General features: G+C 39.2%; 1 protein-coding gene across 2 annotated transcripts in view; it reads right to left on the minus strand.

Annotated features, from left to right (window-relative positions):
* Positions 1 to 1,437: 1,437 nt before the first annotated feature.
* The window catches only part of PAG1 (phosphoprotein membrane anchor with glycosphingolipid microdomains 1), a 178,618-nt gene continuing 155,490 nt past the window's right edge, over positions 1,438 to 24,565 (minus strand). For both annotated transcript variants that reach the window (XM_075063084.1, XM_075063085.1), the window contains 5 exons: positions 23,713 to 23,764; positions 21,754 to 21,850; positions 18,458 to 19,056; positions 13,726 to 13,785; positions 1,438 to 11,148 (listed from right to left, as the gene is read on the minus strand). In XM_075063084.1, the coding sequence (XP_074919185.1) occupies positions 10,795 to 11,148; positions 13,726 to 13,785; positions 18,458 to 19,056; positions 21,754 to 21,850; positions 23,713 to 23,764 (1,162 nt within the window). In that variant the 3' untranslated portion in view covers positions 1,438 to 10,794. The remainder of the gene's footprint in view (positions 11,149 to 13,725; positions 13,786 to 18,457; positions 19,057 to 21,753; positions 21,851 to 23,712; positions 23,765 to 24,565) is intronic.

Below are 24,565 nucleotides of genomic sequence, written 5' to 3' on the forward strand. Positions count from 1 at the left end.
GGTTGTGGAATCTCTGTCACTGGAGGTTTCTAAGAGCAGGTTAGACAAACACCTGTCAGGGATGGTCTAGATAATACTTAATCCTGCCATGAGTGCAGGGGACTGGACTAAATGACTTCTTGAGTTCCCTTCCAGTCCTACACTTCTATGGATTCTGCAAGTGGAAAGTCACAAACTGCTCAGCTGGGTGGAATGTTGGCATTCCATGCTCAAAAGCTTCATTTGGGTAGTTGGGCATGTCTAACTGTATTATGACAATGACGTCCATTGTTTTTAAGTTACAACGCCTCATGATTAGCCATAGAAACAATCTGAGTGGTTGTGGGTTGTTTTATTTTTAAATGCAACATATAGATATACAATAGACTTTAGTAAAAATATTTTGATGAGTCTGTTTGATCAAATGCTACAAATATCTATACAGGCCTGCCCCTACAGCTCAGGTGAGCAGTTCTGCATCTCCAAGATGAAGTCATGAGACTACTTATGTGCGGGAGAAGGCCCGCGTGCTGGAAGGTAGTTCCTCGTCAGGTACCTTCAAGGCTGGAAAAGTAAATATTGGACTAGTGGAAACTCATTTCTGTTTTTTTATATATTAAAATTCATCCTTTTATCTTAACATTGGAAATTGTAATAGCTTCTCCTTCAGTCTTTCCCTTCTAAAATGAGTCTTGGCTAGCTACTTTACATGATTTGTAGTCTAACTGTACAGAAATTACAGATGTGAAAATACATGTAAAATAAATACAAAATTGGCAGCAAAATCAGACTTATTTAATATGTTATCGATTTTTGCTGAGTTTCTCAAAGCCAGACTACATGCTATGAGTACAAGTATGAAGATGACACTTCAAAATATTTTGAAGTGTACCATTAAAATGTTTTCCTTATGCATGCAAATTCTCAGCATCTATGAACAGTGAAAGTTACAAGTTTTCAGAACAAAACCAAAACGAAAAAACAAAAAAATATATTTCGACACAACTAGAGCTTTGCAATGTTACTTTGGGTACTAGGAAAAAGAAATCAAATTTTACAGCATCATCAGAATATGGTGCACAAACTTGGTAAGCGTTGCTTTTTGAAAATGCTGAAAAACTGCACGTTAAAAAGTTTAAAGGCCAAATTTCAATAACCTGATTACACTGAAATTGGTGGTACCGTGTGTGTCTGCAGGGGGACCACTTGCAATGCATGGAAGTGCACATGTACCAAGTCTCCACAAGATCAGCTTTGTGGCCCAAGATGCTACTCAACATGAGTAAGAGTATTTAAAGAGAGACTCTGACAATTAGATTTAACCACCAATCCAAAATACTTCTGGTTGAAATCAATGGAAAAGACTCCATCAAACAATGAGAATTTCAGAGGTTTCAGGAGCAGGGTGCAAAAAGAACACATGGAAATATTTGTTAAAAAAAGACAATTTCAAAAAGTGACAAAACTGATTTATTGTATTTATTAGTTTTTATAGATTTCAATCGACTGATCTTCCCAAAGATTTTTAAAATTTGATGTGTTTCATTTCAATGTGAAACATTTCTCAGTTTGACATTGTTTACACGGATCATCAATATACTAAAAAATGATATGCAAATATCATATGAATCAGAAAAATGGCAGAGCCTATTTTAAAAGTTTTTCAGAGAATACAGTACAGAATATGAAGATTTTACCAGCATATAAACAAAAAAGGATTAGGGTACTGCTACACATAATTAAGTCCTATATTTTAAATTATTGACCTGTGTCCTTACTTTTACATAACTTACCTCACATTTAAGTTACATCAGGGCAAAAAAATTATTTACATACAACTTGTCTATATTTACAGTACATAACCGTAATCACCTACTGTGCTTTCAGCAGCCAAAACCTAAAGTGGCTAGAAACATCAAATGAACATTCTTAGAATAATGGTAGAGCTAGATTACACCAGATCAATACGTGCTATTACAAAACAATGCTGAAAGGAACTTCATGTCATTTATCAATTTACAAAACCATAACTTAGTATTTTGGATCTGAATTACTTTCATAATGGTATAAACTCTGAAATTACAGTGAAGCTACATAATTTCTGAAAACTACACTACTGCTTGCTGGTTCTGTGAATAAAACTATACAGATTTCAAAAGGTAGCAAGCCAAATCACCAAGTATATTGAAAACAATGCTGAGATGCTGCCCTCTTGGAAGTCTGCATGCACTGATTGCACTTTCTTATATTAAAACCATTCCATTAAACATCTCACTATCCAAGCATCTGAACTACATACAGTCTATTTAATATGTTCTCTGTATCTAGTCCAAGATATGATAGTTGGATTCAGCTCTAATCATCTCATTTTCAAATCAGGATGGTCAGAAATATTTTGCAGTTCTGCTTCAGTGACAAAAGTCAACTATAGCCCAGAAAACACCATTTGTTCCTTAATAGACCATTACGAGGAAATAATTCCAATAAGAAATGTTTTCTATTATAGAACAATAGTTAAACTAAAAACAAGTGCCTCTAATTACAAATATAAACCCCATATGCTTTAAGAATACAATATCTCATGCATAAATAAAGATTTTTGTGCTGAAGTCTAGCTATTTTTTATACCTGATTTAAAGCAAATGCTTGGAGAATTATTATCGAGGCAAACTCTTTGCAATAGCTACTATTAACAACATTTCCCCCTAGAAATACGGAGCTTTTTCCATTGGCTGCAATGAAAGTCATGATCAATTGTAGACCAGAGTCAGAGAAATAAAGAACCTTTTATCACTTCAGTTGTAATACACAGAATACTCACAGAAACACGAATTAGCTGCTTTGTATTTAAAGGCCTGCTCCTGCATCTCTTACTTTTGCGAATAATCCTACTGAAATCAAGAAGGCCAATTCTAATTTCAGTCAGTCTAATAGCGCACTGTGTGGATCAACACCTTGAAGGCAGTGGTTAAACAGGATTTCCATCACTGCAATCGCAAAACTTGTCCACCGGAGATTTCCCATAGAGTGCTGTCTAATTAGAAGTTAAGTTTTCATTTTTTGTTTGTTTGTTTATCTGAGTTCTCCAGAAAAAGCTAGCAGAGAACAGCATGGAGCAGAGGGAGGAGAGAATTCCTGCCATTGCATCTTTTTGTTTAGGGCAGCAGTTCTCAAACTGTGGGTAGGGACCCCAAAGTGGGTCACAACCTTGTTTTAATGGAGTCACCAGGACTGGCTTACACTTACTGGGGCCCGGGGTCAAACCCCAAACCCCACCACCTGGGGCCAAAGGCTTTAGCCCTGGGTAGTGGAGCTCAGGTTACAGGACCCCTGCCTGTGGCTGAAGCCCTTGGGCTTTGGCCCCCCCATCTGGGGTGCTGGTGCTTGGGCAGGCTCAGGCTTTGATCCCCTTCCTGAGGTCCTGTAGTAATTTTTGTTGTCAGAAGGGGGCTGAAGTGCAATGAAGTTTGAGAACTCCGAAACCTTCAGGAGCAAGACTCCTGAAGAGAGATGAAAAGAGCTGTATTCATCTCTTCCTAGGCATTGGGAATGTTCCCCTTGAATTGCAGTCTCTCCTGCTAGGGGAATCTTTCCTGGGAAGAATGCATCTCTGTGGTATGGCTGAAACATAAATGAAACTTACCTGTCATCCCTTTTCTTATTCTTCTTCCAGTTGTTACAGCATTCTACATTTCACCCCCAAGAAGAAACCACCCTTTCTAGTTTAGCAGTTTGGCTCTCAACACCCTTCTCTTTAAATTGAAGAACTGGTCTGCCTGAGGAGGATCCGCTAGCTTTCCTGGTATGCATTAATGCTTGTGAAGCAAACAGCCACTTCCAGGAGTAGAGACAGGCGCAGGTGGAAATAATTAAGAGAGACACAGGTGGCAAATCAGCAGCTACTAAGTATATCCATTTGCCTGTATAAAGCCAGAGCAGTAGACTGGAGCTGGTTGCTTGTAGGGAAACCCTGAGGAAATGGGCTAAGTAATAGTTCTGATATAGCCACAAGGATAAAAACAAAATGCAAGTGTCCTCCGGTATTTGAGAGACTGCACATGCTTGCTTGAGCCTGAAAAGTTCTTGTCCTCTGAGGTGTGTTTTTAAAAATACATTTTTATTAAATTGTCTATTTATGTTTCACCAATCCTTGCTTGTCAGCTGGGCTGCTTGCCAAGGTGACAGCTATTCGCCTGAGTAAGATCTGCAGGATCTGTGGTTTTCAAAAGGACTTAAGTGACTTAGGAGCATAGGGCCCATGCTTCTAAATCAGTTAGCAGCTGTTGAAAATTCCACTCTAAGTTCTCAATCTGATGCAGTGTCCGTACCCTCTGATAGCTAAGTCATATTTCAAAAAGGACTAAAATTTTGTTAAAATGCCGATTGCTGTCAACGTGACAAAAACCACCAACAACTAAACAGCTAGATAATTGATGAACAGTACAAACCCAACCTATAGTGAAAGCCAGAAATGAAATATTTCAAGTCTCTTTCAGGGCATTACGAAGTCAGAGCTTCAGCACTGCCAACTCCCAGTGTTAAAAAGATCATGACTTTGAAAACAGTAACATTTGTGTGTTGGGTTGTAGACCCTTTTGGTTACACTTTTGTCAAGTTTTCAAGCTTTTCTCTGAAACTATGAGGCGTTAGAAATTTTCATTAAAAAACATTAAAAAGCTGAGATCTCAAGAAATCACAGGATTCCAGGGGCTGGATACACTAAACATCCCTCCCACCAACACTAAATTTTATAAGATTCATATAAAACGCAAGAGGTGGCAACATTCTATTGTATTGAAAGGAAGTCATTCCAAATAAAATAAATAACAGAATCCTTAAAACAAAATCAACTTTAAGTACCCTCCAATCATCTGAACAGTTTGTTATTTTTATACAAACAGGAAGAAATAACACAGCTACCCTTTGAACATAGGGTAAACCAAAGAGTCTCCTTTTATCTTTTCTGTTACAAACATGTACTCATGCTTGTTAAAATTAGCCAGTGGGTTTGTAAATATACAAAACTTGTGAGCAACTACTATTAAAAGGATAAAAAGAACATAACTGAAAGCCATAAGTTTAAAAAATGAACAGCAGGACAACAGCACATACAGTAGATCAGCCTAATAACTCTTGTGCAGAAACAGTGATCTGTTTATATCTTTAGCTGTAGGCACTTTGTCAGCCGGTGTGTGATGACTGCCAGCTTGGCAAGGGTTTGAACTGGGGCCCTCCAGAGCTAAAAGCATGAGTTGTTATAGCCTGTACTAGACAGCCAGGCACTGTAGCCAACTCACGTCCTCTGTGGATTGAGGACAGATGCATGATACACACTGACCAGTGGTTTACATATGCAAGATGTGCAGTTATCTTTCGTAAACTGATCACTGGGTCACATCAGAAACTGATCACAATCAGAATTCACCATTCATTGTTTGCACTAGCCCTCAAGAGAAGTGCAATGCCCAATGCATGTGGTATGCTTTAACACTACTGAAAAATTGGCACGTAGGAAATAAATCTATTGTATGTTTCTAGGTTGAGGGGGGAACATAAGAATTATGAGCGTGTGTTCTTCTATAATGACCCATTCAATGCTATATATGATGGGGCTCTCCATTCTGCAAGAAAGGGACTTCAGATAACTTTATGAGTGTGGGAACTCCCTTGTCCCATTTATCTCTTCAGTGTTATAAATCTACCAATTTCCTTTATCACAATAAGCTATAGCTAGCTGGAAAGGGATGCTGAAACATATCTTCCTGCCTTTCCTCAGACAGAGAGCTCCCTTCACAATGTCGTCCATCACTACCATCCTACAGAGAGACACTAAGGACCAACATTTGCACAGGTGTAAACAGTTGCAATGCTCATCCAAGTCAGTAAAAGTTGAGCTTCTTTCCCTCAGAACAGTGTTGGTTTGAGATCTGTAATAGCGCAACAAACCACTGTCTGAGATGCTGAGTCGTTCTTTCTGAATTCTTGTATTTTGCAAGAAGCTACACCCCAAGTTCTTCATTCGGGCAAAGTCCAATAGCCTTACTCAGGCATGCTCCAACTGAAGTCAGTGATACAAATCTGAATTAAATGAGAGTTTGCCTGTTTAAAGGCAAAGAAAGGACCTCAGAATTTGACTCCAATTCATGTTTCAGGACTATATTTCATGAGATAGACTACAAAGTAAAATGTATATACAGAATTGGGAGTGGGAGGTAAGTCCCTGAACTGGGCCCTATTTATATATTATTCCAACCCCATAATGTATAGATCACACCTTCATATGTCCAACTGATCCTAAGCCCAGACACTGGCTCTGATTGGCTGATTTAAAATACTGATTGACCAATCTAGGCTTGTGAGGTGTGACGACTCCGTTTTGAATCTGTGTGAGCTGACGAGAAAAAAGGAAGCATTGTTAGAGAGTTTTGCAGTTAGAATAACACTGCTAAAGCTAAGTTCTGGAAAGCACACGTTACAACAGAGAATGATGTTTGTCACAGCTTTACGTTTCAGCTTTGAGAAAGCACATTGAAACTATTTATCCAGCATCTTAAAAAGCACCATTGAAAGGTTTAACAACAGAGAACACCAAGTATACAGAATTTTGAGCAAGACTGTCAGCAGGAGCTGTGCAGGGATCCACGGAAAAGTATATAGCCCAGAAGAATCCTTGGAAGATGGATTCCTAAAGGCACAATATGTTATGTCCTGAAGGATGCAGCAGTTGACACCTAGCCAACTGCTACTGTGGAAGATTTCAGCTTTGGGTGACCAGTGAGAGTCTGAATCACAGCACCTATTTCCCTCCTGCAATTTTTTTTCTAATACTAAGAACTGTGCTACATATGAGCGAGTTTACAAGTGATTTTAATGCAAAAGACCACGAGCAACTATTAATCCTAGATAGATGTAGACCCAGAATGCGCCTGGCTTGAAAGTTCACTGGATCACTAAAGATTTACAAAAGAAGGTCAATAATTCTTCATTGCAAGGCTTTGTTGTAACATCTATCTTTCTGGAAAGATTGAGACATGACTATTCCCATCCTGGGACTAACCATTCTGACTTGCAAAGACATTTAGTCTCTCTTCCTACAAATTGCAGAGTCAGTTCTGACTTGTCTAAGAGGCTTCAGGGGCTGGTCACATCTTCTCTACCTCTGTACTAAATGAACGCTTACGAAGTGGTATGGAAACACTGAATACTAATCAGTAGACCAGATTATGAATAGATTAGATTATCTTGGTAACTAGGTATCTGGGCCTCAATAAGGATGTGATATAGATACTCTGTGGCTTTATCTTTGTGGCGAGATCAGTTTTAGGCCTTGACTACACTAGAAAAGATTTGCTGGTAAAACTAAATCAGCAAACGCTCCTAGTGGAGAGAGTTTGTATTGTGAGATACTAGTTTATACTGACAAAGAGAGTGATTTTACTGGCATAGTTTACCCCTGTTCCCTGAAAGAAATTAGTGATTCCAGCCAAAGGACATTTTTACTGGTATCTCCACTAGGGCTTTTGCTGACACAGCTATGTTGATTAGGGTGTGATTTTTTCACATTACTAACCAACATACCTATGCCAGCAAAACTCTTAAGCGTAGAGCAGGCCCTAGAAAGAAAATAATCAGGTAGCAAATTCTATGTTCTGGATACTGACCTCACTCCTAATATGAGACATTTGGGATGTAGTGAGCATGGAAAGGCAGAGAGAAGTAAGGCCAGGCAAAGCAAGTCCCTCTGCCTTACAATACTAATATTCATCTATTTTGTGATCCTGGTTTGAAACATCTGCTGAAGGACGTTGCTGAACTCTGGTGCTTCGCCTCCTCCAATATACAGCTGAAGAGGAAATGCAGTGGAAGCATCACTAAGAGTCCAGATCTTACTCTTGGAAAAGAGTGAGAAGAGATGCCAGATTCCTTGTCGAGTGATTAAATTAACCAGGTAAGAACTCGGGATGGGACCCTGGCACATTTCTCTTTAAAGGTGGATTGGACCTGGAGGTTGAATGGAATTTTGGACTTGCCCTGAATAGTCCTTCTCCAGGAGGACTGTTCTGTTTGCTGGCTTCCAACAGTTGAAGAGCACTGATCCACCCCCACAAAGGAAACTCAGCTGGTTTGAAGTGATATAAATGCCCCAACTAGCCACCCAGACTCTGAGCACCTTAGGGAGTAGTCTTGGCAGATCTCCCCATGTGTGGCTCCTGAGAAGATCTCCTTGCAAATGGTATGCCTCTTGTCCCTTGACCTGTGCTGCCATGATGGGGGTGGGAAGAATAGGCAAAGAAAGATCTCAGCAGGGGCCCTTGTTTAGGGCACCACCCTCCAAAATTTTTGAGGAAAGGAAATAGGGGGGAAAGATTTTGGCTGCTGCTCCCCCAAAATCAGCTTTGAAAGGTGGAAGAGGCAGAAACAATGAACTGGAGGCAGAGAATCTGGCACAAGTATGAAAGTACTGAGAGGACTTTGAGCCAGGCCCAAGATACTTTTGGCTTAATCTTAATTGCCTCTGCACGTACAGGAAAAAAGTCACAGCCCAAATGTCCCAGACTGAGTGAGAGGTCAAGATCCAGAAAGTTTTCATTGCTCTGATACTGCAAGATTTCATTTAAAAGTATTACTGCTTCACAAAATAATTCTAATGTGTGTTGCATAGTAATGAATGAATGAATTTACTGCTTACAGTTTAAAAAATCACTTTTATAACTGTGTGTTATTAAACCAATTCATGTTTGGTATGTAGTGCTTTATGAGACCAAGTATTTACTGTGCCCATGAGTTACGAAAATACCCAGTTAGATTTGATACATCCCTGGTAACAATTACCAGTATTCCTTAATACCAACTGAAAGCAATATAGGGGGAGGGATGGCTCATTGGTTTGACCATTGGCCTGCTAAACCCAGGGTTGTGAGCTCAATCCTTGAGGGGGCCATTTAGGGATCTGGGGCAAAAATCTGTCTGGGGATTAGTCCTGCTTTGAGCAGGGGGTTGGACTAGATGACCTCCTGAGGTCCCTTCCAACCCTGAGATTCTATGATTATACCACTAAGTGGGTCAGTCTCAATGTATGAGTATCTTTTTTCTTTTCTTTTTTTTAAAGCAGAAACAAACGTTTTCAAACACACACTATATAATATTGCATATACAAACACACACACACACACCAGATGTGGTGCATTTTCCTGTGTGCTTAGTGTGGCCCATTATGGTGTGTTGGAAGAAACAAAAGAACTAGCAAAACACTTATCTATTTAATTTCTCTAAGCCATACACTTTGTTTTTATTAGTAACCATGTAACCTGAATTCTCTAGAATGATACTGCTTTTAAAACTGGTTGCCAAAATGGTCAATTACCATCACATCCCAAGAGATTCTTCTCCTCCCTCGCTGTTTTCTTTCCCCATTACTTTTAGCATAGGAATGGTGAGCACCAGTGGCTTTCCCTCAACATTTCTCATCCTCTTCTTTTCTCTCTTTGCCTTTTAACAAAGTGGTCTTTGCAGAGACTGAATGATTTTGATTTTTGAAAAAACAGCAAGGCATATTCTATATACCTGCTTAGAAATCAGACAAAGCCTAGTAACAATTAACATATTAATTTATGTGCTTCTATTATAACTAATAGGTAATGTTTTTAAAATCACAATATTTTTGGTTACATAAAATGGCAAGTTAATATACTATATTTTTTGAACACGGAAAATTTGTTAGGAAGTAAGCATAAAGCTTAAAATAGCAATCCCCACGTACCACACCCAGTAAATAAATTCTCATAATAAAAAAATATGTTTTTTACATTTCCATCTGATTATATCTAAGTTGAGTAACTTAAAAGAAGCAGATTTCTTAAAGATGAGGTCAATGCTGTGTTAATGTGGACTGGACATTCATTTGCATAACCCTTCAGATGTAACATGACAGCTGCCCAAATGCTGTGTGTGTAAGTCTGAATGTGTGTAAGAGACAGAACCTAAATGTTAAGGCTATAGTTTTAAAGCAATATGCTCCCAGATAATTTTTAAAAAGGCAACAAACAACCCCTACAAATACCAGTCCTTAAATAATGACAGTCAAGTTCTAAAGCTTGACTTAAAAAAACATAGACTCTACAAAATGAATTCAAGTACTATTGATATAAGTCACTTGTGAACTGAAGTACCTTTGTTTAGACTACTGCAGTAATGAAAATGGAATGGAACACATTAATATTCTGTCTCTATTTCTGATCACATCTGGCTGCAAGAGCTCACAGTCCTAATATACTGAAATACAGAGCTTCTCCTATGTAGAGAAGTTAAACTCGTTTTTCCTGGCCCCACAAAAAAGTCTGAGTTGAAGTATGGAGCTAAAATAATCTGAGATTTGCTCTTTGAAGAGAAGGGCTGAAATTGAAGGCAAACGATCCTTGAGAAATATTTTGAAGCTAATGACAAGAATAGTATTTTAAAATGTAAAGCTGGTTTTCTTTAATGACAGTATTTTTCAGAAATGATCACTTTGAGGTGACAAATGTGGTACTCTTTCCCAAACACTGGTTTTCTTGAAACTCTAGCAATAAGGGATCCTTTAAACTCTTTTGATATAAATTCTGAACTGATGTAATTGTTCTAGTGAGGTTCACACTCCCAGCAAGATAGTGCAGCCTGAATGAAAAATGCTTTGCTTCTTTGTCTTTTAACTTTTGTTCTGTACTTATTCTTTGACTTCCTGTTGTTCAAAAGGAAAAATATTCCTGTTTTTGTTTCACATGAATCTGTTGAAAATACCTGTTGATAATACCTGCCATAATCTTGTGGCCAGGGCAATTAAAGTCTGGTGGTATCCCTAGAGCTTTGTTGCAAGTCCCCTATACTTTCATAGTCATTCTCTCCTTGCAGAACAGCTTGGCTGGTGTTAGGCACTGATAAGGTCTTGTCTTCCTCTTGGCTTGCTGACTGGACAACTTCGTAGTCTGGTTCTGACTCCCCATTTGGCCTATCTGCTGACTGAGGCACAGTGGTAATGTCTGAGGTGTTTTCCAAGTCCTTTACGCTAGCATAGAGGCCACTGCAAATAGATGGGGACCTTTGAGGTACAACTTCTTGAATACTAGTGAAAGTAGAATCCAGCGTTCTGATGGCCTGTCCTGGTTTACTCACAGAAGAGTACATAGCTGAAATCTAGGGGAGAGAGAGAGAGCAATTTTAATTTTTAAGCATCGTAAAGAACTTCTGTTCCATCATCCTCAGTCTGTTTTGAAGTCAGGCATGGAAAAATATATTGCTGCTACATGCATTGATTTTTCTTTATGGAGAAAACATTATTTATTAAAAACAACCATTAAACATAGTCCAATCTGTATACAAAAGGTAGCCAGCCCTGTGGGAAAGTTGATAGAGTTACAGTAAGTTTTACCTCAATATTCGCTATGCTCTGGCTGACTGTGGGTTTGACAAGGAGATGACTGGTTTCAGCTTCTGGAAAGCAATGTGTGTGAGAGGCGGTGGAATGTAATTTGTACATAATTTTAGACAGAATGGCTACTCTTTTATCCTTGGATAGAGACTGCACTGTAACTATAGTAGTCACAGGTTCTATGAGGGACCAAGGACGTGAAGAGAAAATAAAAATGGAGGACAAAATTTACTCAGCCAAGGTGATATTAAATAAAACTAGAGCTGATGCTGCTCCTTTGACTTCAGTGGGATTGCTTCATGAGCAAGGGCCACAGACTTAGTCCCTCTGTGATTTAGGACTGCAAGTTAAAGAGCAAACCCTTGTCAACATGTCTTGGAGGCTGACAGGGAGAGGGAACACCCAAGGTCACACTAGCCAATTCCCACTAGCGGATGACAAAATTAACATGCCTGAGAAGCTATGAAATAATAAACCTCAACAAGGGCATGAATGGTTCAATAAAATGGCACTTTCAAAGGGAATAATTAATAAAAAGAGCCAAATCTCAGAAAACACAGAGCTGAATAAAGTATCAGAGGGGTAGCCGTGTTAGTCTGAATCTGTAAAAGCTGGAGAGAATCCTGTGGCACCTTGTAGACTAACAGACGTTTTGGATCATGAGCTTTCGTGGATGAATACCCACTTCGTCAGATGAACGTAGTGGAAATTTCCAGGGGCAGGTATATATGCTAGCAAGCAAGCTAGAGATAACGAGGTTAGTTCAATCAGGGAGGATGAGGCCCTGTTCTAGCAGTTGAGGTGTGAAAACCAAGGGAGGAGAAACTGGTTCTGTAGTTGGCAAGCCATTCACAGTCTTTGTTCAACCCTGAGCTGATGGTGTCAAATTTGCAGATGAATTGAAGCTCAGCAGTTTCTCTTTGAAATCTGGTCCTGAAGTTTTTTTGCTGCAGGATGGCCACCTTAAGGTCTGCTATAGGGTGGCCAGGGAGTGCTCTCCTACAGGTTTTTGTATATTGCCATTCCTAATATCTGATTTGTGTCCATTTATCCTTTTCCGTAGAGAGCTGAATAAAGGGGTCCTGTACTCAAACTTATCCACATAAAAGGCCTGGAGCCCAGACTTGGAATCCTGAACCCCAGAATGCAGTAGACAGCACACAGCCACTGCTTTAGGTATGTGATGCAGAAATGGATGATACTCACTGCTCCACCCTGCATGTGGATTTGACTTTGTGGTTCCACTTCTGTCTATACCCCTTCTCTACCGGGAAGCAGAGAGCCCTGCAGTGCATAAGGCAGGGGTAGAGCTCACCTATGTGGGTTTTCTGAGCCTACCACCTTTGTTAATGGAAACATAGCTCTTCTCTTGCATCTTGGGTCTTTCACACACATGCAGGGTCACTTATGATTTGGATGAAGTGAATTAAGAAACAAGAGATGTGCACTATCATAAGACACCATTGAGTGCTGCAGGTGCACCTGTGATTCACATAGGCAGTGCAAACACTTCCATTATTAGTCTGTTGTATTTTTTAATTAACAGATGTATCACTTTCCAGGTGGTGATCTTTCCCAACTCTTATTTCCTGAAGACAATACAAAATACAGACAGAAAGTTTTCCTACTAGTAGATTTCCTGAAATACCATGTTCATGCACACACAGATTCTCAGGACTAAATTAAAGGAACCCAAGTTCAAGAATGACTGCCTGTCTGTGGCTCTCTTAATAGAATATATGAGATCATGTGGTGCACTGTAAAGTTTGTGTTTGCTTTTTAGTTTAGACAACAAATATTCGTATATTTCATGGGGTTACTGGAGGTGACCACACTCAGCCTCTTTTTTTTTTTTAAACTTTTCTTTTCCTTCCCCATTGGATCCCCTTAGTTTGTTTTACTTGTATAAATTTTTAGAGGATGGCTTTATAGTCCAAACGGCTTTATTATGTTTTAAATCTATTTTACATTTCCCCAGCACTATGTGGGGGAGCACTTAAAAAAAACAGGTCATATTGGGCCATTGATTAATTTTAAGAAGAACTCCTCATTGAAATCAACCGGACTATTTTGGCCTCAAATTATTTACTGGCATTATTTCTTACAAGGCAGTAACCCCCTAATAACAGGTATGAAAAACCAAAATGCAACATTCTACTTTAAAACACCTCAGATTTTATGACTTTGCCTTTATAAACTGAAAAAATAATCCACTGCTTTAGTCTCCCTATAGAGAATTTTCACCTTTCTTAGACCCCACTTAATCATGCACAACTTATGCTGATCTGAGTCTGAAAAAAAAATCTTCTGGTTAGTTATTAAATTTCATGCAAGAAACCTACATCATCTTCTGTCAGAGACGGGTCTTCCTCTCGAGACTTGTAAGACAGTGAACTAAGCCTCTGTAAGAGAAAAAACCCTCATTAACAGTGAACATTGTGAAACCTGTAATACAGCATTCCCATTAGAATCAATATATATTACATGGGTATTTGCTCACTCCATTCTATTTTACATCAACTAATATCTATGCTACTGCTTTTGAGATAAACAGCCCTGAGGGTAGTATGGCTTTTTAGTGCACCAGTGTTGTTCTGAACCTAACTTTCATAAAGAAAGGTAAAAACAATTCAATAGTTAAATGTACTCTATTCTATAGGATTCCTGCAGTTAGATTTCCAGTGAAATAATGAGTCTGCAAAAGGTTTACAATCATGAACAATTAAGACCAGGCTGTTACGTAAGGCTTACCATATCACACTATTTACAGCTAAGGATTATTTCTAATTAAAACTAATTAGTTTAAACAAATTCAAGGGAATAATATCCCCTTAAAAGAGACACAAGTTACTGGAGGTACCATTCTTTGTTAAAATGTTAATGGAACCTTTGCAAAATGGTTGTGGCTGATGTCTTGATGTTGGTTGGGTTGGAGGCTTTGGCTTCACAACTGAGGAAATAAAGGTGTCACCTGTGAAGTTGGTTTAACAAAAAATCAAAGATAAACATTACATTTACATAAACATTCCCTTTTTTGTTGCTACAGCAGATGCTGCTGTGCATTGATAGTGAAAGCTAAATACAGGAATAGGAAATTAGAATTAAAAAAACCCTACAACAACCCCCATCTACAATGCTTACAATATTCAGTCAGTTCCCATTTTCAGCAGTGCTGCAGCTGTAGTTCTCAAGGACAGAACAGGCCTGCAATTCAATGCATTATGCATGTACATGGCAAGAAACATGTGATGCTGCCGGAGCTCTAACTCAGGTTGACTTTTACTCTGAATAAATTTTAATTAGACAAACACCTTTTCTCTGGCATTTAGGGATCTGTATGTGTCATCTCTTGATTAATTCTTCAAAGCGTGAACCATTTTAATCAATTCCCAGTCCCAGCAGATTCTGACATTGTATTCTCTGGATTGGGGAGCTACAGATCAGCGAATACTTTTCTTTGTATCAACGGCTATGAAATAAAATGATTTTTTGGAAGATTTTTCACACTTGACAGGAATAAAGTTATTAATACTGACAAATTTTCCCCATAAATATTAGGGTTGGTGTTAATTTTCATTACGTATAATATTTATTATATATTTAGCTCTTTTTGGTTAATTATTAGCAAAGCAATCTTGATTTTCTTTTAGTAACCTTGTTATTTGCAAGTATACACTGAACAGTCTTGTATACACTGAACAATTTTCGAGCTTATGAGTTGTGTGTAAATTGTCCACTTTAACTCTAATATAGCCACCTATATTATATGGTGTTTATCTGCTCCCTGATTGGATGATTGAAACATGTTAAATAAGAGACTCACCAATAATAAATAGCAAGTAATGTATATCCAATACACATTTCAGACAAAATCACATTAAAACTTGTGAAACTTCAAGATTTGTTAATATTTTAATAAATACTAGGGCTAAGCGATTAAAAAGATTAATAGTGATTAATCATGTGATTAATCATGCTGTTAACAATAATAGAATATCATTACTTAAATATTTTTGGATATTTTCTACATTTTCAAATATATTGATTTCAATTACAACACAGAATATAAAATGTACAGTGCTCAATTTATATTTATTTTTATTACAAATATTTGCACTGTAAAAAACAGAAGAAATAGTATTTTTCAATTCACCTAATACAAGCAAGTACTGTAGTGCAATCTCTTTATCATGAAAGTTGAACTTACAAACGTAGAATTATGTCCAAAAAATATCTGCATTCAAAAATAAAACTGTGTAAAACTTTAGAGCCTACAAGTCCACTCAGTCCTACTTCTTGTTCAGCCAATTGCTCAGATAAACAAGTTTGTTTACATTTGCAGCAGATAATGCTGCCTGCTTCTTGTTTACAGTGTCACCTGAAAGCGAGAAGAGGTGTTTGCATGGCACTGTTTTAGCCGGTGTCACAAGATATTTTACATGTCAGATGCGCTAAAGATTCATATTTCCCTTCATGCTTCAACTGCCATTCCAAAGAACATGTATTCATGCTGCTGATGGGTTCTGCTTGGTAACAATCCAAAGTAGTGTCGACCAACACATGTTCATTTTCATCATCTGAGTCAGATAGATGCCATCAGCAGAAGGTTTATTTTCTTTTTTGGTGGTTTGGGTTCTGTAGTTTCCTCATCAGAGTCTTGCTCTTTAAGATTTCTGAAAGCATGCTCCACACTTCATCCCTCTCAGATTTTGGAAGTGACAAACTTAATTAACACATTATTCTTTAACGAGTGTCATCAGCATCGAAGTATGTCCTCTGGAACAATGGCCGAAGCATGAAGAGGCATATGAATCTTTATCACATTTGGCACGTAAATATCTTGCAACCCCAGACACAACAGTGCCATGCGAACACCTGTTCTCACTTTCAGGTGACATTGTAATTAAGGAGGAGGCAGCATTATCTCACGTAAAGGTAAACAAACTTGTTTCCCTTAGTGATTGGCTGAATAAGAAGTAGGATGGAGTGAACTTGTAGGCTCTAAAGTTTTACATTGATTTGTTTTAGAGTACAGTTATGTAACAAAAAAACCCTACATTTGTAACTTGTATTTTCATGATAAAGAGATTGCACTCCAGTACTTATATGAGGTGAATTGAAAAATACTATTTCTTTTGTTTATCATTTTTACAGTGCAAATATTTGTAATAAAAAATATAAAGTGAGCACTGTATATTTTCTATTCTGTGTTGTAATTGAAATCGATATATTTGAAAATGTAGAAAAGCATCCAAAAATATTTAATAAATTTCAATTGGTATTCTATTAAAAGTGCAATTATTCGCAATTAATGTTTTTAATCGTGATTAATTTTTTTGAGTTAGTCGCATGAGTTAACTGCGATTGATAGCCCTCATAAATACCCAATATAATTTGTACACTCACAAATAACAAATAATATGACCCCATATCATAAGGGTGTGGCTGCCCTGTAGCACATACTGTTGGTCAAGCGTGGCATGACTGGCACTTCCTGCCTCAGTTTCCTTTCCATGGTTGGTCTGCTCCAGCACAGATTTGACTGGTGTACGAGAAGAACTAGGATACGGCAAAGTGATGAACTGGTCAGACACATTATTGCCCTACTACCGGGAAAAGTTAACTTTGATCACTAGGCTAACACTTTTGCCATTGTGATCACACAATCTCCGAAATTGCTTAAAAGCACTGATTAGACCATAAACAATCATGTCTTTTAGGAATCTATATTTACAAGTAAAGACCAAAGCAGTTCTTGTCTCACTAAAGCCCCCAAACTCAATGGGGAAAAAAACATTACAATTTAATTTGAGCCTTTTGTGAAACTTGATCGATCTTAATGCTGTTAAGAAGTCTGTGGCCATTCTAGACTACAGAGCAGTTTAATGGCAGCCAGGGGGACGATGCCTAAGGGCTGGTCTATTCTGGGCGGGGATGGGGGAAGGGGGGGAATCGATCTAAGTTATGCAACTTTGGCTACGTGAATAATGTAGCTGAAGTCCATGTCCGTAGATCTACTCACCGCAGTGTCTTCACTGCAGTGAGTCAACAGCTGATGCTCCCTCGTCAACTCTGCCTGCGCCTCTGGGCCTGGTGGAGTATAGGCCCTTGGGGGTCGATTTATCACATCTAGCTAGATGCGATAAATCAAGCCCTGCTGGATCGATTGCTGCCAGCTGATCAGGCAGGTAGTATAGACATACCCTAAGTTAGAGTAGCTCCTAGGGCACATTTAACTTATATCAGGGGGCTGTCCCAACCACTGATGCAAGTGGAATCTGGGTGGCAAAAAGGTAGCTTAAAGACACTTTTGTCCCCTCCTATGTTGTGCCTTAGACACAGCAGAGAACCTGGCCTCTGGACTGTAAGAACTTCAGGACTGGGCCTCATCATACCTGCCTGTAAACTTTTGTTGGACTGTTGTTAAACCAATATGGGAAGTGCATTCCAAAGTAAGAATGGCCTCTACCAAGAAGCTCTGCTCTCCGTTTTGTACATCTAGGTATTATTTGCGTAAGCTATTAGCAAAAACTAAAGGAAAAAGACCCCAAGTCACAGAAATGAATAGGATGCCAGTGCAACCTTTAGAGAACTAGTGTGAGAGCTTCCATACATCTAACACCACTGAGGAAGCAGGCAGAAGCAGTTTGTACTACCTACAATTTCTGAATATTTTAAAGCACACTGCATGAATCCAGTCTGGAGGTCAGGATAACTGTCCTCACCAGAGAGACTGGAGTGTATGAGACAATAATCATAGATTATTAGGGTTGGAAGGGACCTCAGAAGATCATCTAGTCCAACCCCTTGCTCAAAGCAGGACCAATGCCCAAATCCAAATGGCCCCCTCAAGGATTGAACTCACAACCCTGGGTTTAGCAAGCCAATGCTCAAACCACTGAGCTATCCCTACCCCTTCCTTCAGACCTCTACTATTTCACAGCCATGCATGACCTTAATTTAAATATGTTTTTTAAAATAAAAGATGATTTTTAAACTTTCAGCTCTATGACCACCATCTACATACCTAGGGTCTTTTTTCTGTCATTATACAATTGTCAGTATAGGGTTTACCTTATCAGGTTCACCGGCCCCCTCAGTCACTTCTTCCTCCTCTGCTCTCTTTTCCTGAACATTCTCATTTTCATCAAGAAATTTCAGAGGTACAGGAGGTGGAGCCTCATCTTCCATGTCTGGAGTGTTGCCAAGAGGACTCTCTGAATTAGTACTTTGCCGACTTTTTTTATTTCGGTCAACGGAGGCATATTCTGCCGATTCAGTCCTGCACTCAGGAATCTGGTCCAGACCTTCGGCAACTGTCAGTGTAGACTTTGGTTTGCTGCCACAGCTTCTCTCAGTGTTGGCTGCTACTCCTACATCCTTAATTTCCTTTACAGTTTCATACAAACAGTCTTCAACGATGTTTTCTTGGGAGGCGCTATCTTTCAAGACCTCATAAGGCCCTTCCATTCCAAGACCCTGATCATTTTCAATATTTCTTGGGGAGAGGATGGTTTCCATGGCATCATTAGGAGGAATTCTGGGAAGCTCCCGGCTCTGGTGACATTTTATTGACTTTCCCAGAGCGTCCTGATGGTCTAACAGATCAGAAACAGACGTTTGTACTTCTTCATAAGGCTGGATACAGGCAGTTGTGCTGTCTTCTGAGAGAACTACAAAAAAATAAAACAGAATAATTTACCAACTCTTCTTGACTACAGGAAGGTTAGATTAAATAAGCATACAACCTACTTTATTTCTGCATTACTATTTTTTATTTACAGTGAGAAAAGATAACTTGGAATTCTCTGACATTCACAGTATTCTCAGGTTTTAAATAAAAAGACATTGCTGTACTTACCAGATAAGATTGTTTGGTTTCACAGTACATTATTTAAGCAATGACTCTCAAAACACTTTACACAGCAGCAGTGGTAATAGTGAGCCCAGGGAACAGGCGAGTAGGTGCAAGATATGTAATGTTCTCAAAAATGGCTGCTATCCATTTTTGCATATTAGAGACTGCTGGGGTTAAGAGTGAGGATGTTGGTGAGGATCCTGGACTCAGCTTTTGAATAGTCCTGCTGGATCTTTGATTTCTGCTCGCTCATTTCTCTGAGACAAATAGAAAGGCCCTCACTTTAACAGAATGGCCTAATTCTGACCTGACCCACACCTCGTACAACCCTACTGAAGTCAGCTGGGTTGCAGGGCACATTCATTACTCCACGAGTTCTTTACTGAAGTACTTTTCTTAATACTGTAATGCATAATATGAACTGACAAACTTTAGTCCTACAGATGAAGGATTACTAGTAACTCAGCCACAAATAAGGTAGTCCATTTTAGATTTGGGGGGGAAAAGAAAAGAAAAAAAGGGCAATCTGTTCTATTAAGCAGAACATGTAACCCACATCTGAGAACATGACAATAACTGGTTATTTTCAGAGATAATACTCCTGGAATGGAATTTACAGATCTTGTTATCTGGTTGTGCACATGTAGGTATGCACTGAAGTTTGCTGGCAGTCAGATATACAGTATACACAAATCCATAAAAACATTTTCAAGATTTTATCAGATGCTTTTATAAGGGACATCTACCTGAAAATAATTTCTCTATGAGGTTATTTTACTTACTAGCTCCTAGCAACACTTCACACTGACAAAAGCTTAAAAAAAGGAGAGAAAAAGTGGTGTTTTCCTCTACTTTTCCAGTCTAATGTGTGGATTTGACTGCACTTTGTGTGTAATCAGTGTCACTGATCTTGCTGGTTGTCAGCTCTACTTTGCCGTGCACAAGGATGATGACCGCTTTCACACCCTGCTCTGGGCATACACTTTTGCCCCAGCCCAACAAGAGGATGTTTACCTGTAACAGGGCAACATAACTGAGTATGCTTCTGAGTTTCAGGCTGGGAATGATGGTGTCAGGAAGACTCCTTTCCCTCCTGGAATCCCTGAACAAAGCCAGGGAACAACAGGAATTGGGTAAAGGGCAGGAGCAGAACCATCTTCTCCTTCAACCCAGAGGCCAATGGGAATGTGGTAAGGTGTTTTTCACTCCCAGGATGCAGCTCCTAGGCAGCACCAGGAACCAGGCAAGGTCTGGAGAATGGGGTGGGGTAGTTTGGAACTTTGAAAGCTCATCTCTATGCTGCTGTTGCCAAGGCCATTGAAAGTGAAGAGGCTGGCTAGGTTGCAAGTGTGCACACAGAGTGGAAGCAGGAGGAGGAAAGAGGGACAAACCTGAGTACATTAGCAGTACTGCTCTCAGGCCTGACCATGCTCCCTTGCTGAAAAGATCCACACAAACACCAGCAGAGCAGCAGACAGAGCCATGAAAGACATTACAAATTAACAAACCTGTCCATGCTATTTAAAGGGCAATTTACACCAACTGTGAAGTTTGTGATCGTTTAAAAAACTGAATTAGACAGTATTCCTTTTAGTAACTGGTTCTGTCAGTTGCATGCACTTTCCAATGGAAGCTTTTGTAAATATTCCCCTTCTGGCTTTGCTGTGCCCCCTCACTGTATTGAGTCACTCTGTGAGGTAAATACACCTAAATGTGAAACACCAACCAGTATGAGGGAATGATATCAGCCCTAAGAAAGATTAGGTTTCAAAATTCCTTTTGTTAATTGTTTTTTGAGGGCTAAAGGTTTAACGGATTAGTTTACAGCCTCACAGTGAGATTAGGGATTTAGCTGTAAACTAGGGAATGCAGCCCAGGGTGTCAGTATCTATCCCAGAGAGGAAAAAAACAGTTGGCTCCTGGGAGCTCTGTACTGAGAGCATGTTTATTTTTAGTTTCAGCTGAGTACAGTATTTTCTGGTGTTACAGGAGTGTGAATCATTCTGAGTGTTCAGCAAAGCAAGAGGAATTAAGAAAGAGCTTATTCATGTTTCAGTTTTCTAAAATATAAAAATATGCTCAAGTGAACAAGAAAGTTGTTTTGTTTTTTTCCAAACTACTGACCGTATATATAGTGTGTTCAAATGACTCTGGTAACAGGACAGCTTTGTACATTGTTATTAGTTATAATTTCATTTCCCATCCAGTCCAAAATGTGCCTTTGTGCTGCTGAAATCTTAAAAGAAAGGATAATTCCTGCTCTCAAGAGTTTACACCTGAAGGTGTTGATTTTGCAAATGTTTACACATGTGCTTAGCTTTACTCATGTGACTAGTTCTATTAAAGTCAATGGCATTACTCACATGCATAAAGTTAAGCACATGGATATTTGCAGGATGGGCCCAAGAGACTGCACAAAGTGAAGCAGATCTAAAGGATGCTATACAAAACAAACTAATTAAAGGGTATGGTATTTCTTTCCCTTTTCTTTTCAAAGTACTGCAGTACTTACCATCCCCATTACTCAGTCTCCCATTCTGGTCACTGCTGACAAGAGGATCTATAGCCAGACTTGTGATGGAATGGCTGAACATCTCCTTATCTGAAGGCTGAAAAACAAAATCTGAAGGGTTACCTAGCATTTAAGTAGAGCAAGAGATAAACTATATTGCAAAATAATACTGTGAATGTAGTGCAGTTAATTTGAAACTGGACACATATGTGTTTATACAGATACACACACTGCTACTGCATACACATACTGTGGATTTGATTCTGATCTCACACTGCTCTGTATCAGGTCTAAAACCGGTGTAAGTTAGAATCAGGCCCTATATATTAAAGTATTCTTGCATATGTTATATTAAATCACTAACTGCATCTAATTATACTGTGAAGTTCAGCCAAGAGTAAAGCAGATATAACTCCCATGGAAATCTCGTGTCCAAACTCACTGGTAATGTTCTGTAGAATAAATTGGTCAAAAAACAGATGTTAACAGGTGTGCAAAGCAAGTGTAATTTACAGATCGAGTGAGGAAAAAGTGGAAATCATAGGGTTAGAGTAGCAGGAAAAGCTACTAACAGAAAAGTGTAGAGAAAATAGCCTACCAAGCTGCCATTCTTCTTAGCTACTTTTGCTACTGTGTGGCCACTGTGTAAATTACACTTATTTTGCACACTCAGATGGACAATTCCCACAAGTTATACTTTTGTACTTTGCCATATACAGGCTACAACTGTACTCTAAGCTATCATGTGCAAATCAGGAGTAAGGTCCACCACACTCACTGGAGCTAGTCTGTGTAAATGAAATCAGAAACTCGCACAGTGAAAAGTCAACATTTACCTAATTACCACACAGAGGTATCTTATCTACCACAATATTAGAATACAAAATGACTGCAGTTTCTTTGATATCCCTGTGTGATAATTTTGAGTAAATGTTGACTTTTTAATGGCGACCACTACACACACCTGTTTTCTGACCAATTTATGTTCAGCGTGAAAACAGCATTGTTATTTATGTCATTACTGCATAAACTGAATAAAATCTGACTTAAATCCATACAATAAAAATTCAAAGGTAAGTATTAAATGTTGAGACGTCACCTTGCCCTTTACTATGCTGGACATGCTAAAGCCTCAGGACACTGCCTGATATCACAAATGCTGCCTGATCCTTGTTCACCCAAGCCTTCCACTGAACTCTCTGGGGGCTGGGCCTCACATCCCAGTGCTTCTCTCCCTGCATGCAGTCCCTCAGCAAGGTGCAACCCAGAGAATGGTACCATGTTGCTGTGGCATCCAGGCTGCAGCCCCTTTCCCTGCTACTGCTCTGCCTCCTGTGTGGTCCCCATGTGCAGGCAGATTTGCTGGGCTGCAGTTCCCCACTCCACTACTGCCTCTGCCCACAGCATCCCTTCCCAGCCCTTACTTCCTGTATGGTTCCCTTGTGCAGGCAGGTCTGCTGGGCTGCAGGCCTCAGAAGGAAGTACTGGGATATGTCGAGCACCAGCTGCAACGAGGTTTGTGGGGCTGCAGCCGGAGAAGACACAACCCAGCACTTCCTTACCCTGGCTGTAGCCTCACAAACCTGCCTGCAGGAGGTGCTCGGCATGTCCCGCTGCTTCCTTCTGGGACTGCAGGTGGTGCTTTTCTTCCAACAAAAGTTGCTAATAAGTGGCATGCCATTGCTAATATCCGAATCTCATCAATGCTGATGTTAATAGGATGGGATTAGTTCCCAGAAATATGCTGCCATTAAATGGAAGTTGCTAATATCAGGATTGCTATTAAGTGGAATCAACTCTACCCACCTCAAACAAATTCTCCCATTAACTCCCCTAAACCCATAGGTCTATTTCTGTTTTCTCACCTGCAATATTTTATTTTGCATGCCCAGGCTTGGGCATAGGGCTCATTACAAACCACTAAAAAGACACAAACTGTAATAAATAAATAATATTTACCACATTCATCAGATTTTCATGGTCCCCATTCTGATGTTTTGGTCTCTTTTCCCTTAAATTAAAAAAAATTAAAATAAATTAAAAAAATTAAAAAATGTAACATTATGCTGAGAACATCCAGTAGACCCCTAGTAAAATGTGTGTGCTGATGGTCACTATTGACCATATTGCTGCACTTTTATTCTTCAGACTAAAACAGATTATTAACCTGGGAGTTGCCACTATCTAGAGAAAGGCAGCAAACAGCTTCAGACAGTCTCAGCAATACGTTTTCCTGTTCTAACATCCATTCACAGAATGGAGAAGTTTGTGAACTACCACATTAAAATATAAGAACATAAGAACGGCCATACTGGGCCAGACCAAAGGTCCATCTAGCCCAGTATCTGTCTACCGACAGTGGCCAATGCCAGGTGCCCCAGAGGGAGTGAACCTAACAGGCAATGCTCAAGTGATCACTCTCCTGCCATCCATCTCCATCCTCTGACAAACAGAGGCTAGGGACACTATTCCTTACCCATCCTGGCTAATAGCCATTTATGGACTTAACCACCATGAAATTATCCAGTTCTCTTTTAACTCTTTTAAAATATCAATTTAACCCTTCTTTTTGTCCCTTTCTGAAATTCTCACATAAGTATTTTCTGTGACAGATTCTGTAATCTATGAAGCTGTCTCCTTAAATAGCCAGGGCAACACCTTTTAAGGAACACTACAGTCTGTCGAATTAAAAGAGGCTTTCTAAAGGTCCTATGGGCCACATAAGTCCTACTAACAGTATAGTTTATGATTCCTTAAAAAAAAACCTACAAGTGGATAAAGAGTGGGCACTCTAAGATGCAAAACACTTACA

Source organism: Chelonoidis abingdonii, chromosome 2, assembly GCF_003597395.2.
Source record: "Chelonoidis abingdonii isolate Lonesome George chromosome 2, CheloAbing_2.0, whole genome shotgun sequence".
NCBI classification, from domain to species: Eukaryota; Metazoa; Chordata; order Testudines; family Testudinidae; genus Chelonoidis; species Chelonoidis abingdonii.